Source organism: Sceloporus occidentalis, unplaced genomic scaffold, assembly GCF_023333645.1.
Source record: "Sceloporus occidentalis isolate IW3139 unplaced genomic scaffold, rSceOcc1.0.p SCAF_4, whole genome shotgun sequence".
NCBI lineage: Eukaryota > Metazoa > Chordata > Lepidosauria > Squamata > Phrynosomatidae > Sceloporus > Sceloporus occidentalis.
The window spans coordinates 20,780,613-20,797,124 of record NW_028316984.1 but is presented as its reverse complement, the minus strand read 5'-3'; the positions used below and the strand labels follow the sequence as shown (position 1 = coordinate 20,797,124).

The 16,512-nt window shown below is 39.3% G+C and overlaps 1 protein-coding gene across 1 annotated transcript in view; it reads left to right on the top strand.

The window, feature by feature from the left end:
- The window catches only part of LOC149313575 (neurobeachin-like protein 1), a 120,287-nt gene that overhangs the window by 92,146 nt on the left and 11,629 nt on the right, over window positions 1-16,512 (top strand). Inside the window, exons 37-47 of the mRNA XM_089519364.1 lie at window positions 1,670-1,771; window positions 2,232-2,327; window positions 2,440-2,564; window positions 4,125-4,265; window positions 6,397-6,527; window positions 6,882-6,991; window positions 8,865-8,982; window positions 10,495-10,592; window positions 12,212-12,328; window positions 14,669-14,758; window positions 15,083-15,192. Of these exons, the coding sequence (XP_089375490.1) occupies window positions 1,670-1,771; window positions 2,232-2,327; window positions 2,440-2,564; window positions 4,125-4,265; window positions 6,397-6,527; window positions 6,882-6,991; window positions 8,865-8,982; window positions 10,495-10,592; window positions 12,212-12,328; window positions 14,669-14,758; window positions 15,083-15,192 (1,238 nt within the window). The remainder of the gene's footprint in view (window positions 1-1,669; window positions 1,772-2,231; window positions 2,328-2,439; window positions 2,565-4,124; window positions 4,266-6,396; window positions 6,528-6,881; window positions 6,992-8,864; window positions 8,983-10,494; window positions 10,593-12,211; window positions 12,329-14,668; window positions 14,759-15,082; window positions 15,193-16,512) is intronic.

Here is a 16,512-nt window from a genome sequence, read left to right as displayed (position 1 = left end):
TAATCCAGGTTGATGCCACTTGGCTCAGTGCTATGGAATTCTGGTAATTATAGTTTGTTGTGGCACCAGAGTTCTCTGACAGATAAGTCTAAATGTCCCACGAAACTACAGTTCCCAGGATTCCATAACATTGAAGTTAAACCTGGATTATTCCTACAGTGTGGATATAGCCTTAGTGAATGTCAACTCGGTGTCTACTCAGCTGTACAGATCAAAAACATTCCTGGTAGTGCTTTTTTAAAAAGGCACACAGAACATGTGATGATGGAGCAGCTAAAGACCTTTTCTCTCATTATACCCCAAGTGCAAATGTTAGTTCTTAACAGAGCAGACCTCCTGAAACAATAGAGATTACAGATGTGCTGATGTACCAAATTTCTATTGATTCGGTGGATCTATTCTATTTTAGTTTGGACTAACAACCAAATTTAGGCCTAGAACTGTTAGGTGTACCTCAGTTGTTGTTTTAATTTTTAAAAAAAGCATGAATAAAACTGTTAACATGTGAATGTAATACACATGCTTGAAAGCCATGTATCATACAGATATGGTCTACAGAGTATTGGGGTTGGTTGCAAAACCTTACTTGGTTGTACCCACTATGACGAGCAACAGGGCCTGTTAAGTTTTTTAAAAAAGACTAGGGTCCAAAATTGCAGAAATAATCCACTTTGAGACTGCTTTAACTGCCTGATTCAGCGCTAGGAAATCCTGGGAATTGTAGTTTGTTGTGGCACCAGAGCTCTCTAACAGTGAAGGCTAAATGTCTTGGCAAACTACAGATCCCTGATTTCCCTAGCATTGAGCCAGGGCAGTTAAAGCGGTCTCAAACTGGATTATTTCTGCAGTGTGTTTTGGACCTTGGTTTCATCATGTGTATTAACACCGCAACTGGATAGCCAATGAACAAACTATTTGTGTAAAAATAGTTTCCAGAATCTGATTATTCTCTGACAGGTGTTGAATGCTTCTGTGCCAGAGCTTGAAAATAATAAATTATAAATAACATGGTCTGCCTGCAGTGAATTCCTTAAAGGGGCTTTATATTGTCCTTTATATGGTGATTTATAGAAGTTACATTTGAAAAGCAACACATAGATTGTGAATTATATCACTTTATTGATGTAACAAGTAGTGCTTTCTGGCCATGTTTATAGTCACATTTAAAGGACATTTTAGACCTTTTAGAGGCATTTTGACTGCGTTTCCCACATTTTATGTCATTCTCTAGCATCTTTGTAATTAATAGTACACCCAGAAATTCAGCTCTTTAGAAGGAGAGGCAACAGATCTGCTATATCCTGTTATAGCGTAAAGCATAAAGATCTATGAATTTTTGTAATCCTAAATGTTCAAAAAGCTTTTAAAGGTTTATTTATTCTTTTAAACGAGAGTAAAAAAGAACACCAGAGACATGCATTTATCATTGTTAAGCTGTTATGCTGGCAGCTAAATAGTTTTATAAATAAACTCTGTGAATTGGCCTTTTTAAAAGGCAGTTATTTATATTTTGTAGAAAGTGGAAGGGAAAATGTTTGGCTAAATTGATATGTGTATTGTGTGCACCTGTAGGAAGAAGATCCATAAGGGATAAATGCCAATTCTGTGCAGAATACAATTTATTGGTATTTTATTGGACAAGTCACACAGTGTACCTTCTTTTTTGTAGGCTAGAAATAAAGTGTATAGCCGAATCCTCTCACTGTGCTCTCCAAATATTAGTGGGACAAGATCTCCCCAAGAATTATTTAAAGCATCAGGACTGACCCAGGTAGGATGATATTACCAGGAATGGTTTGGAAATTTTATTTTTAATCAATGTCTCCTGGTGACATCAGGAATTATCTTGCTTCCTCTTATAGTTTTTAAAAAACCTTAACAGCCCGAACCTCATTTCCAAGAGTTACTGTACTTGGATGACAGACATTGTGGTTAAATTGCAGTGTTTTTATTGAGAAACTGTTTCATCCAAAATATCTCATGTTTGAATCAAGAGCAGAAAATCTGGCTGTAGGCTGGGGATTTTGTCTTCAATCTATAGGCTACTGTGAATTGTTTGAATATTGTGGGATAAAAATCCAAATGAAGGAATGTATATTCCCTTAATTTTGTCAGGTAGTAGGTTGGTTGGTTACTTGATGCAGTGATAAAATGTGTGATTTCCTGGTTAGATGTGTGATTTCCTGTCCTATTCATTAATACCTTCAATATTGCTTTTGTTTAATCTTTAGAAATGGGTGAACAGAGAGATTTCCAACTTTGATTACCTCATTCAGTTAAATACTATGGCAGGACGAACCTACAATGACCTTGCACAATATCCTGTAGTAAGTTTTTTTGTCCATTGTTTCAGTAAGATTCAGTATAAGCATTTTACAAAAACCAAAAACCCACAGATAGCAGATTTTTAATAAGACCTCTTTCCCCCACTTATTCAAGTTTCCGTGGATCCTACGGGATTACACTTCTGAAGAACTGGATCTGAATAATCCTGCAGTATTCCGAGATTTGTCCAAACCCATTGGTGTGGCAAATGAAAAGAATGCCAAGGCTGTACAAGAAAGGTACTTTATTTAAAGTAATTAATTACTCAGAAGTATTAAGTCAATATTGTCATATTATATTTTGGTTTGCCTTTAGTTTCTGTTCCGATAACTGATGCTGGTTCTATTGATAGCAAAGAACTTCATGAAAATGATATACAGTGCACCCACGTCATACACAGGTGCGCCTTACATGACTTCCAGAATACGCTAGAAGCTGCGCCAGTAAAAGCCCTCACGCACCCCGCGGGCACAAGCCCCATTACTTCTAATGGGGCTCTAGCATACGCAATATTTCCCTTATGCAGGGGGGTCCGTAATCGATCCCCCGCATAAAGGAAGGTCCCACTGTAGGTGGGAAAGAATAATGCTGGTTATTTTTAGACACTTTGTGACCCAAAGCAGCATGAAGGTAAGCAATAAAGGAAAAAGACCAAATATTCACATTTTCTTTGGGAACTAGTTTCTTACTGATACTTTGTACTGTCTTTGGTCATGACTGCTTTGTAGAAACCTGGCAGGTGGCATCCTAGACCTTGTGTAATATACACCAGAGTTTGGAAGTAACAATATTACTTTCTAAATTTAGTTTTAAAGAACTTTTTTATAGTTTCTTCAACAGACGTTCTTCAGTGTTATCTCCTTTCCTTACCCATTGTATTTTTTAAGAGAACAAAACACCAATGTGTCATGTACCAGGTAACGCACTGCGTTACTCCTTTAAGCACCATAATGAATAATGACAACAAATTGCTTTCAGTCACTAAAAGTAACAGAAGAAGCTTTTTAAAAAGTAGCTTTACAGGAATTCTGGAATTCACATACCCATTTACACCAAGAATCTAGCCTGTCGAATGATATATATAAAATTGTGCCCAGTCTGATACTGTCTGGAAAATATGGTAGTGAAGCAATAAGTATTACATATTACAAAGTTTGGTGAGTCACCAGAGCTATCTGACAGAGACTAAATATCTCACAAAACTACAGATCCCAGAATTCCATAACATTGAACCATAGCAGTTAAAGCAGTGTCAAACTGCATGAATTCTGCAGTGTAGATGCAGCCTCAGAAACAAGCCAATGGATTCAAATTACAAGAAAAGAGATTCCACCTGATCATTTGGAGGAACATTTTTACTGTTTTCAGTGCTGTCTGAAAGTGGAATAGACTGCCTCAGAGGGTGGTGCGCTATCTGTCTTTGAAGGTCTTTAAACAGAGGTTCTCTGAGCATCTTTCAGGAATGCTTTAGTTGTGTATTTCTACATGGCAGGAGGTTGGAGTAGATGGCCTTGTGGTTCCTTCCAGCTTTTAAGATTCTACAATTCTGTGTATTTAGTCAGGTTTTCCAAATTAAACCCAATGCAAAACCCTGTAAAAAGGCCAGTCCTCAGCATAGGTACTGCTGGTGTGACTGTCTTCATTACTACCAATAGGACATATCAAGCTAAATGGGTGGGGACGGGATTCTAAAGTTTCTGTCTCATCCATCTCAGCATCTCCTTCAGCCACTGGAAAAAAAATCAGCCAGTTTTAGAATAATGGAAGCTTTCTCATTCTCCTCACTTCTCTCTTTTTAGGTATGAGAACTTTGAAGATCCTCTTGGAATTATTGACAAGTTCCACTATGGCACTCACTACTCCAATGCAGCTGGGGTTATGCATTACCTCATTCGAGTAGAGCCTTTTACCACGTTACATATCCAGCTCCAGAGTGGCAGGTATGACATGAACAAATAGGAAAAGGCTTAATTCTTGTAGTCTCTTTTATGGTTGAATTGTCATCTTTCTGAGAAACACGCTTCTCTTGAATATTTTATTTTCCTCTACCTTGAATAACTGAAGGTTACATGGTTGTGTTGTGATGGGTCCTCAGAGATTTCAGATAAATATTACCACCACCCCACTAACATTGCAGGGAAGCCATAAGTCTTACAAAGCCTTTGATAAAAACAAAAACACCTCTTCCCCCCTCCCCCAAATTCACTTTCTTCTGACAGAACAGGAATGCATTTCTTCTAAATTGCCAGCTAGAATATTAGCATAACATTGCACTCCCATGCCAAACACAGAATGATAACTAGGCTGGTTAAAGCAGGGAGGCAGACTTCTGAACCACAGGACCAATCCAACCTACAGATGGTCTGAATCTGGCTCACTTGGGATTCTCTTGAAGGGTGCCTGTTCTTCAAAAGAAAAGGGTCTTTGTTATGTCAGATCTCTGCTGAGAGATAGTAGGGACACAGTCTACTGCTGTCAACTAGTATCTCCCAGATTTGGAGAATGGGTAACTTTGGGCCCGTACAGACAAGCCAAAATAAAGCTGCTTCGAGTCACTTTGGAGGTATGCTGTTTAAATGCTGCATGCGTCCTAAGAGGCCAGAAGCCACGCCGAAACCATGCTCCATTCCCAAGGACTGGAGCACAGCTTTGTTGAGGCTTCTGGCCTCTTAAGATGCATATGTCATTTAAACAGCATACCTCCAAAGTGACTCGAAGCAGCTTTATTTTGGCCTGTCTGTATGGTCCCTTTCTCTCCATCTCCATCCCAATTTAAGTTCTTTACAGTTAGTTTTGAATTCCTCACATTAGGAAGATGCTTGTTCAAAGCACTCTCATTCCTGCTGGAGCTCTTATTCTTAACTGTATTCTGCCTCATAGAGTTGTGAGGGAAATGTGCACCATTCTGAGCTGCTGGGAAGAACTAAAAATTAAAAAATAATTTAAAAACATGCCATCAGAACCTCCCCTACCAAGGAATGAAATGCCTTTGGATACACTGGGTCTTACTTCTTAGAATCATAGAATCATAGAGTTGAAAGAGACCTCAAGGGCCATCCAGTCCAACCCCCTGCCATGCAGGAAATCCAGATCAAAGCATCCCCGACAAATGGCCATCCAGCCTCCGTTTGAAGACCTCCAAGGAGGGAGACTCCACTACACTCCTAGGAAGTGTTAGTTAACTTTCATAGGAATGAACTGTAAAATAATAATAACAGTTGGGATTGTTGGCTCCATTGTTATAGTTGGCATGGTACACACAAAATAAATACTTTAAGTCAGCAGTGAGAAAGTGTGCCTCTCCAAGTGTGGTTGTGTGGCTCTCTGGATCACCATTTTTATTTCTATAAAATGGGTGAATTGCTTCTCCTCAAAGTGCTGAGGAGTAGCAATTCAGCTTCTAAAATGGTTGCAAACTTATCCCTCAGAACTGTTTAACATTTTTTTTAAATTCAAAACCAGAAGCAGACATCCAGTCAATTCTAGTCCTCACACCCCACCCCTTTCCTGGCATTTATGATAGTCTGATCCCCCTCAAGAGGGTTCCTGGAGGCAGAAAATTGGTCTGTGGCCCTACCACAGTGGCCCACCCCTGATTTAAATGATACGGAAAAACTGCTGGAGATGTGCACAGAGGGCTACGTCTTGTGGCTTCAAGAGAAGGATTGACTATTTGCCCACCATGTGTGGTTTATCAAGACAGGATTTATAATGGGCACATTGCTCTGATTTAGAGTCTCGTTTGTGTATAGAGACCTAAGTAAAATTACTGAGTGAGCCATTTTACCCTTCAGTTTAGGTGAGCCTGTACACAACTTCAGGTGTTCATTCTTGCTGTTCCATTTGAGAGAATGATGAAGTCCTTTATTGAGGGGAGTACATGCTGAGTATGGTCATTACATTGTACTGAAATGCAATAAACATCGAAATCTAAGTGTAATGTAGAAACGCCATTGAGTTTCAGTTTGAGGGGAAAAGATAAGATATAAATGAAGAACAACTTAACCTATGTAATTTGAGGTGATATTCAAAAACTTCTCAGGATATACCTGTGTGTTTCCTACCCCACAGATTTGACTGTGCTGATCGGCAGTTCCATTCCATTTCTGCTACCTGGCAAGCTCTCATGGAGAATCCAAATGATGTGAAAGAGCTAATCCCAGAATTCTTCTACTTCCCAGAGTTCTTAGAGAATCAAAATAGTAGGTGTAGCCAAATGAATAACAGGCTACAAACCATAATTTTCTTGGCATGCTTTCCTGATGAAAACTTGATTATATCTATCTGCTTAAGTAAACTGCTAGAATAGAGTCCTGATCCCATAGAAGGTGGATAAGTAATCAGACCGGACCAAAAAAGAGAGTAATTGTGCTATATTGTTCATTATCTGTATAATCTTCTGTTGTATCATTTTTTTCTTAAATGAATTTTTGTGATAAAGTTCCAAGTGGATCCCATCTCCCAATCTGGCCTTGGCAATAGCAACTTCTCATAAGTGCCTGTTTGTTTTGTACGATCAATCGTGGAAACCATATTGTCTTATCTGTACTCTACAGATTTCAACTTGGGTCAATTGCAGATCTCAAAAGAAGTAGTGAATGATGTTGTCCTCCCAAAATGGGCCCATTCCCCAGAGGACTTCATTTATAAACACAGGAAAGCATTGGTAAGCTATTGCCCCACTTCCTTGGCTGGAGGAAACAGAGAACTGAAAATGTATGTAGTATAATTGGCCAACAAGGGTAGAGTGTCTTCATGAGTGGAGATGAAGGCTACACTTCATATTCCTCACTGAATATGAAGTAGTGTGTAGACTTAGCTGCAAGATTTATAAAGCACTTTATCCAGATATTTCTCAAGGGCAATCCCACATAAACATGTCTTTGTCTGTTTTAATTGGGCAGAAGTCCTAGCATTATTAACAATGTAAGCAATTAGCTGAAAGATGTTGTGAAAATGCCTCTGGCACTCTTGTTTGCAAATTTGCAATCTCATCTGTACAATGTATCATATAAACATGGGGGGGGGGGGAAGGTGACAGAGGCAAACTGCATGCTTACATAAGTATTCCTTCACTTTCCAGAGTTCTCAATCTTTTTTAGAATTTTAAAAATGAAAATATGATGTATATTTACTATAAAAATATAATGTATTGAGTGGCTTTTCCCATTCAAAGTGGGAGCTGCTCAAAGTCAAGGGAGTGATATTTATTATTTATTTGCTACTTACACTTTTATCTTGCCTTTTCTGTCAAAAAGGCAAGAGTCGTTTATCTGCAGACTCCTATGGTGTCCCATCCAAACCATGCCGCAGAAAGAACCCGCTTTTTGCGGGTTCTTTTTGCTGCACGAGGGAGCTGCGCAGTTTGTCCACTGCAGCTCCTTCACGCAGCAAACCAGGGCGGTGGGAGACTGCCCTTTTTGGGTGGTCTGTATCCCGCCATAGTTTATGTAACCATTGCTCAATAGTTGGATTTTAAGTATTTTTCCAGTTTGATGCATATAATGTTCTAGCGGCAGAGGACATGTAAAATAGAAGCTTTCCATATTTCCTTTCAATTTGATCTTGTTCAACCATATTTAATAAATATAATTTTGGATCTTCATTCAAATCTGTCTTTAAAATCTCTAAGCTGGAAGAGTGGATTTTAGACCAGAATTCTTGTGCCTTTTAACAAGTCCACCAGCAGTGATAATAAGTGCCAACTTCCCTTTCAAATTTCCAACATGTATTTTTACAATTCATATTCATTTTTGCCAAGATATGTGGGGTTAAATGCCACTCCAGTGCCACCTGAATTGCATTTTTATCATATTCTCTTTTAAGCCATAATTTGGAGTGTGTTAAATCATCTCTTCCAATTTTTTCCCATTGATCTAATCAGATATTTTGATCTAAATCTAAATCTTGACCTAAATCTTTAGCTTCTCGGCCTTTTGGCTAAGATCAAGTGTTTATTATGTGTTTTTAATTTGCTTTTAATATTGTTCATTTATCTTTTAAAGGAATTCTTCTTTTTTGTTAATATTATTACAGGCTGTCTTGAAATTCATTTGGGGAAGGCAAATAGGATATAAGCCTAGTATATAAACAAATAAATTGCTACATTGGTATGGAGGGCCTTACCTCCTAGTATGAAAAGCAGCCAGTGAATCAGATTTTATCTCTCATACTAGCTTCAATATGTTTCCATTTTTCTTTCAAGGTTATTTTCCATCTATTTACCCCTAGACAGATTACAGGCTCATTGTATTTTCTAACACTACATTTTAATCCCCCCTCCCTTTTACACTTCCCAAAACATATATGTATTAAAGATGTGCTCAGACTAGAATATTATATACTGACTCATTTGAATATATGATTCTCATTCAGTAAATGGGTAAGTACTGTAATACTTTTGTTTAAAAACTGAACTTCTGAATAGTGAATTATTTTGTCATTTGGTGTTTTGTATCTGTTGTTTTTTAAAAGAGCAAAGCTGGTAATAAGTTCTCAAGAAATCACTGGCTGAAATATATTCTTTCATTCTGTTTTAGGAATCAGAATATGTCTCTGCACATCTGCATGAGTGGATAGACTTGATTTTTGGATATAAACAGAGGGGGCCAGCTGCAATAGAGGCATTTAATGTCTTCTATTACTGTACTTATGAAGGTACCAAACCACACTTTCTTGTAATGTATCCATGTGTGTCAAAGGGATAAATCATGGGTGGGGTGAGGTGGAGGTTGTCTTACAGTATCCTTATAGAAAAATGGCGGCAATTTGTACACTGCTACCTGTTTGCAACATAACAATATGATGTTGCAATTCTTATTTCATAAAGATTATAGAGTTCATCTCTGCCATGGGCATGATTTCTTCTGCATTTACAGTAGCCAGGAAGGTCCATGGAATATTATCTTCTCTCTCTCTCTCTCTCTCTCTCTATATATATATATATATATATATATATATATGGTTAGTAGTTTGTAAATAATCTATTACATATTAATAAGATAGGCATGCTCGCATCATACACAGAGGTTACTTTCTAGAGGAAGATATCAACTAGGGACTCTAAATCACAGAGTTTAATTTTTTAAAAATCTCAAAAATCTTTGCGTCAGGTTTGTGTTTTTTTTGTGTATATCAAGAATGTTAAAAGTTGTTAATGTGCACTTTGCCATCTGTTCTAGCTAATGTGTGCTTGCAGCAGAAATTTTAAAGGTAGAATGATTAACTTTTATTCAAAGATCCATCTGTACAGTACGGTGCTGGAATGTCTGCTTCAGTGAGACATTCTGATTCCAAGCCAGCAGCTCCAAGACCACAAGGTCTCCAGATTGGAGTATAACTCCCATAGGCTTGTGTATAACTATAGCATAGAATGTAATATTAAATCAAATAAAATATAATGGACTGCATTTTATTGTTAGTGTCCATTAGAGCAGAACTATTGAATCAATGGGATTTCGGTTCATTACTCTAGATGAGACCACCAATAGGATTCCACTTTTGTATGAGTTTAACTACATCTTAGCATGTCATATTAAGCCAATTAAAATATAAAGAATTGCATTCTGTTGCTAGTGTCAACTAAAGTAAAACCTTTTGAGTCAACAGGCTATAGATTCCCCATTGACCCATCACTGACTTACAATTGAACAACTGAGTCAGTTGATTGACTGTAGTTGGGATAAACCAGTAGAATCCAGGCCAGTGTAATATATAGTAGTGAATGCTTGCAGAGCAGTCTACAGAGTGCTGTGTTGATTTTAACTTTACTTCATTTTTTTACTGTATGTACTCATGTCTAAAAATGTATGCCCAAAAATTGACCCCCAAATCCCAGGTCAATTTATTTATGGGTCACTATGATAATGTGATAGCAGCTCTTTCAGATTTCCCCGAGAGGAGTTTATCTCTCTGGAGCCATGCAGAAAGAGTCTTGGGTGATAGATTGATATTGCTGTTTAAGAGTCCCTCTCCTGCTGAAACAATGAAGCGAAAAGCCTCAGTGAGAGTTTCTCTTGCCATACGCACACATACACACACTGAAGGAGCCTCCATGTTTTACCATTGACCTATCCATAATTTTGGGCCCAAAACCTGTTCTTGACTTATACATGATGTCAACTTATAGTTGAGTATATATAATATGCCCTATCTTCCTGCCATCTCCAGGAGCTGTAGATCTGGATGCCTTGACTGATGAGAAAGAAAGAAAAGCTTTGGAAGGGATGATTAACAATTTTGGACAGACACCTTGTCAGCTGTTGAAGGTAAATGCTTTGGAAGCAGCAGAGAATGCAGGTGAAACAGGTAGGCTAAGAGAGACCCTAGTGTAACAATGAAGTTTTGTGGTTCTGGCATTACTTGCCTTCTGTGAAGGAGGAGTGAAAGAGAGGCAGGAGAGCCTGGGACTGCTTCTGCTCTTACTGTGGGCAGATGGGACGATGCCTGTGGGAATCATCCAGAAAGCTACTCAGGTTCTGGCTGCCATATATAGAGTTGGAAGTGGTGAGCCAACTAGAGTTCTTTGGTTACTGTGTACGTGCTTCATGCTGCCCTTGCATTGTGTAGGATGACTTTCATGCTTGAAGTGTTTGGTTTCTCTAAGCCACTGGCCTCAGTGCTTGATGTGGGGGCCCTTGTCACCCCAACAACCCAGTTCTGCTTGGACATACACTATTTATTTATTTATTTATTTATTTCATCATTCTTATGACCTTGGGTGGCTAACAACATGGGAGACAGAACAGAATCCTATACAGTTGGTTCCCAGTGCTCTCTTCTGGTAGAAAGTCTGCAAATAGTACTAGAACCCAATAAAATTATGCTCCTGTACTCAAGTCACAGAAGTAGTCCAGAAGGAAACTGTGGTAAATGATATCAAAGTTAGACATAACTTTACCTCTGATTACAGTGCAAGTTAAAAGAAAGGCTAATCTCTGAACTACTACACAAAGACCATGTGGCTGCTGAGCCAGGAGTGTCTTTGTCCAGCTTCAGCTGGTATGCCAGCTGTGTCCCTTACTGCTGTTATTGATTGGCTGATTTCTATCACACCTTTTTCCCAGATAGGGTACTCAAAGTGGCTTACAACAATTACAGTAAAAAAGAAAGAAAGAAAAGTTAAATATCCACATGATACAAACATTAGAACACAATTAAATAATAAAAAAATTAAAACCAGATTAAAACATACAGTCTGCCCTTTCTTTACACGGGGGATCCGTTCCGGACTCCCCCGCATAAAGCAAATTCTCCCAGTGTGGCTTTCAGCGTATGCTGAAAGCCACGTAAAGCATCCCTGCGTATGACGTGGCCACACTGTACATCATTATCACACACATACACTGCCAGCACAACAATTAGGAATGTTCAGCACATTGTATAAGGTGTGCCTTATATAATCACTCATTAAATGCCTGTAGGAATGGAAAAGTCTTTGTCTGCAAAAAGAAAGTAAGGAGGATGCCAGTCTAACCTCTTTAGGAAGGGAGTTCTGGAACCTAGGAGCAGCCACTGTGAAGGCCCTCTCCTATGTTCCTACCAGATGTACCTGAGATGAAAGAAGGATGGAGAATTTGGCCACAATAGTTCATGCCTTCATAATCACCCAGTTAAAACTACTGTAATGTGTGCCGTGTATTTAGAACTTACAACTGAATGCAGAATACAGTGACCAGACTGTTTTCTGATTTGTGCCTTAGAGACCATGTATCACTACTCTTGTGCCAATTCCAGTTTGCTTCCAAACTAAATTCAAGGTGGCGGTTTTGATCTATAAAGTCTTAAATGGTTTGGAGCTAGAATATCTGAAAGACTGAAGAAGCTGGTTTATTCTAGTTGGGATTCATGACTAGATTTAAGCTTAAATAATTGTGATTTTCCCCAGGAGCCTCATCCTGCAAGACTTTCTGCCGAGGAAGTGCTGCAGAGGCAAACCAAAAGTGAAAACTCTACCCTTAATCTGTTCCAGCATCTCCCTGAGTTGAAGTCCTTCTTCATTGAGGTAACAGCTGACAATATCAGCTATAATTTAAGCCTTAGCTAAATGAATGGCTGGTCTCCAGAAAGATGTGCCTCATGTAGGCAGATGTGCCTCCACGGGTAACCACATGTGGCTCACCTCCACCACCACTTCCTGAGCTTTCACCAGCCTTCTCATGATGGGTAGTATGAGCTCTCCAGGAAGGCCACACCCTGGGCCTTCGGTGCTTGGAAACGTACAGATGGCTAGAGTCCTCAGCCACTCCACACTAGCTTCTCTTCTAATCCCATTTGGAGTGTGTCTTGCACGTTACAGTGATTATTTTGCCAGTGAATTAGGATGCACATGGGCAGGGGCGTCACATAGGAGGGTACAGGGAGTGGAAACTGTATTGGGTGACATCTCAGAGGGGGGTGTCACCCAATGCTCTGTTGGGAAGTGGCTACCTTCTGGGTATGAACAGGCAGGAAGGCGAGTCAGCTTCCTTTCCCATCCTGCTAGCAGCTTGAGCAGACCTCAAAAAGGGTGTTGAAGAGAGGATATTAAAAAATGCTTTGCACTGGGTGTTAGGTATACTAGGTATGCCACTGCTCATGATTTATGTAAAAGGCTAGAATCTCTTGTAGGTCAGCTTAGGGTGCTGGAGAGATAGATGTTCACTTCATTCTTGCAGTGAAGTGCCAGGTGAGATGATGAGAGTTTGGGAATATTTTTGATGTTTTTTCACATTTCAAGATTAGTATTGAAAGCAGCTTGAGAAAGGAAAAGCAGTGAGAAACGTCTACTAGCTGCAAGACAGGAAATTAAGAACTGAAGTATGATAGAGAGGAGTTAACATTTATAACTGAAAAGAACTTTAGACTCCTGCCTCAGTAGGTGTGTGAGGGAAGAACCCCACATCTGTGTTGACTGCCCCTTCAACCGTCCAGAGAAACCTTTTTTTTTTTTTGCTGTGTGCATTGTGCAAAATACATAATTTTCTGCACAGAAATTGTATTTTCTTCCACACTTAATTGTTTTTTTGCAAATGTATTTTTTACAGCAAAGTCCAGTTGCTTTTACAGATCAACACTGACTGATCACTGAAAAGATCTGAAAAATTGCATACCGTCATTTGAAGATTTAGGGTGACGGTCATGATTTGCATCTTTCTGGATTCTCTTATATTCCATCCCACTCCCACAACTGTATAAAATAAACTAAATAATTTTAGGCTTTAGTGTCCCTCTGTATTGCATCTGAAGAACTGGACTGATACCCATGAAAGTTCATGCTAAAATTTAAAATAGTCTTTAAGATGCCACTAGATTTCCTTTCCTCCTTTAAACAAAGAAAACCCCATGATAGATTCACTTAAAGCCGTCATAAGTCAGAAATGACACACAACAACAAATAGCAAGATTTCCTTTGGGTCCTCTCCTTCTCCATGCCTCCTTTTTATGCAGCAAAGACTATGAGCTGAAACAGAAGACCACAAAGGGGTGGCTTCAAGCTGCTCCCACCAAAGGCACCTCGAGACCATAACAAACATGCCACACTCCCAAAGGTACGCTCTGCCACCAGCCCAAATAAGAGCGGAAAAGATATGCCTCTTTTTAGGGCGATTTTGGTCTGCCATAGGTGGCCTGGTCTCGAGGCAACTTCCAGGTGCTCCGGAGGCATGCGCCATCAAAACACCATGCCCTTGTAGCAGCTTGAAGCTGTCTTCAACTGATTATATCTTCTTCGAAGAATACTCCTAACATAGTCTCCCCATACTTTTTTCAGTTTATCCCTGTTTTCCTGTTTATTCCATGCCATTCACTCAGGTGGTGCCTGAATCAGCATGATTATTGGTCCACATGTCGATATTGTTACTAGTCTTAGTTTTTGAAGTTAAAGTGGAGGTTCTCACCAGTGGTGGAAGCTACAAGTACCCATTTTGAACATGTTAATTTGAAAGAACCTGTGGTTGAGTGTCCACAGTGGCCATTAAATGGAATTGTACACTGGAAATGTACAGTTGAGCAACTGAGGGGCTGATTTTATTTATACCCTCCCCTTCAACCACAAAGGCCCTCAGTGGCTTACAAATTGCTAATTTGAAAGTCCTCTGTTGAGATTACAATCTAATGAAGACATGACACAAATGGGAAAGCTGATGGCAGTGGGGAAGGCGATTAAGTCCAGCAAATGCTGGCTGCTCTTCTCTCCCTCTGCAGCCAGGACAGCAGCAGCTAGGATGGAGGGAGGGCCCTTCATCTGCTTCTGGGCCCAGGCATAGTGGACCTGTGCCTGCTCTTTCTTTGCTCCCTTTGCAGCCATTGTCCCATGCCTTAGTGTGGTCAACTAGAAATGTTTTTCTGTCCCTTTCTCTTTCAGGGGATCAGTGATGGGATACCCATTGTTAAAGCCATAATCCCTAAGAATCAGTACCGTTCTTTCATGTCACAGGGGAGCCCAGAAACCTTGGTAAGTCAGAAGTGCAGAAAAGTTTGTGTTGGAAGAACTAATACACAGTTATCCAATACACAGTTATAAAGAGAAATTGGAAGTCATTATTTATTATTTCACAGTTGGTACAGTAGCTAGTTGCTGTACCTAAGAGGCACATGTCTGCACATAATCTTATCTAAAGATTCACAATGAAAGGAGAAATGGAGGGAAAAGGCAGAGAAAAAGGAAGAATTGTGCTCATACTTGTTCATTGTCAGTAAATGATTCTATATTTTCATTAAACTTTTTATTTAAGCACTAATGGCTTCTCTGCTTCCCATTGAACATGTCCTTCTGAAGATAACTGTGAGTGTCAACTGTGTTATTGGAACCCATGGGTGGCTACCTTATGATCGAAATATCTCCAACTATTTCACTTTCCTCAGAGATCAAACTGTGACAAATCCCAAGTGAGTAAAAAAGTTTCATTCTCTGGAAGTTATTGTGGGATAGGATTGATGGACTAGATCCCACTTTATCAAAAGGAAGAGATGAAAAGTATGTGTATTGTATGTGTTTGCATACAATTTTAAAAATCTCTGGGTGACTGTGATTTCAACTGAAAATAGGCTTTAAGCCAGGGGAGACAAACCTTGACACACACACACACCATCCCTGATGTTTTAGCATACAGTTTACATCAGCCCCACCCAGCATGGTTAGTGCTAAGAAATTGTATGTGAAAGAAAATAATTCCCTTTTTTAAAATGGCACCTGGTATTTATAGCCTTTTTTTTATCCGGGTAAATTCTTGTATTAAAAATAATTCATTATTAAAATACACAGCAACTGCTGCCCAATTCACTTTTTTTAATCACTGAAAATATTTTTAATCTGTTAAATAAATATGGGAGTTCTAATTTGCTTCATGTCATGTGAGATGCACACAGTTTTAAATAGTGGGAATTGAGACACTTCAGCTGGAAGATGTAATATGGTGAGATCCTGAAGGAAGCATGTATGCATATGAGAATCAGCCATAAATGATGAGCAGCCTGCAATTGTGTGTGAGTGCTGACTTTTTTGTCCTTATTCAAACATAACCATCTTATAAATGATAATTTATCAAAAGGAAGACAGCATGTACCCACAATGCTCTTCTGATTCTGGTTTCATACCTCAGCTGGGAAGATGTCTTTAAACCATGGTTTCCAAGTTCCAACATCGCAGGAAACCATCTTTTAAAAAACCATTGGAGCTTTGTTGAAGCCAGATGCAGAAGAGGTGGTGTTGTAAGGAAATGCACAGGCTAACAAGTTACTCTGGGGTCAGTAGATTATTGCTTATCAGCCTGATGTTTTGTTTGTTTATCGCAAGGATTTTTTTACATCACCCCTTGGTTATATTGTACCCCACTGTACTTCTGTGTCATCTCTGAACCAAGCCTTTGAAAGGTTGTTTAATGCAACAGATAAGAACTGACAGCAAAATATAAGCACTCACGTTTCCAGTTCAGATCTCAGTTCGTCTGTATAAATTAACTTGGTGGTCTTTAACAATAAATTGGTAATGCTTCCAGTCACAATTCAAGGTATTGGCAAGACGTTTAAAGCTGAAACAACTTGGGATCTTGATACTTGAAGGGTACCTCTCCCAAAATTTACATGCCTGAGGACTGAGGCCAATTGGAGGAGCCCTCCTCTATGTCCCATAACTGAAGCCAATATACTGTGGGAGAACATGGGAGAGGGCCCACTTTCTCTCCTTGGAGGCTTGCCTAACTCATGCCA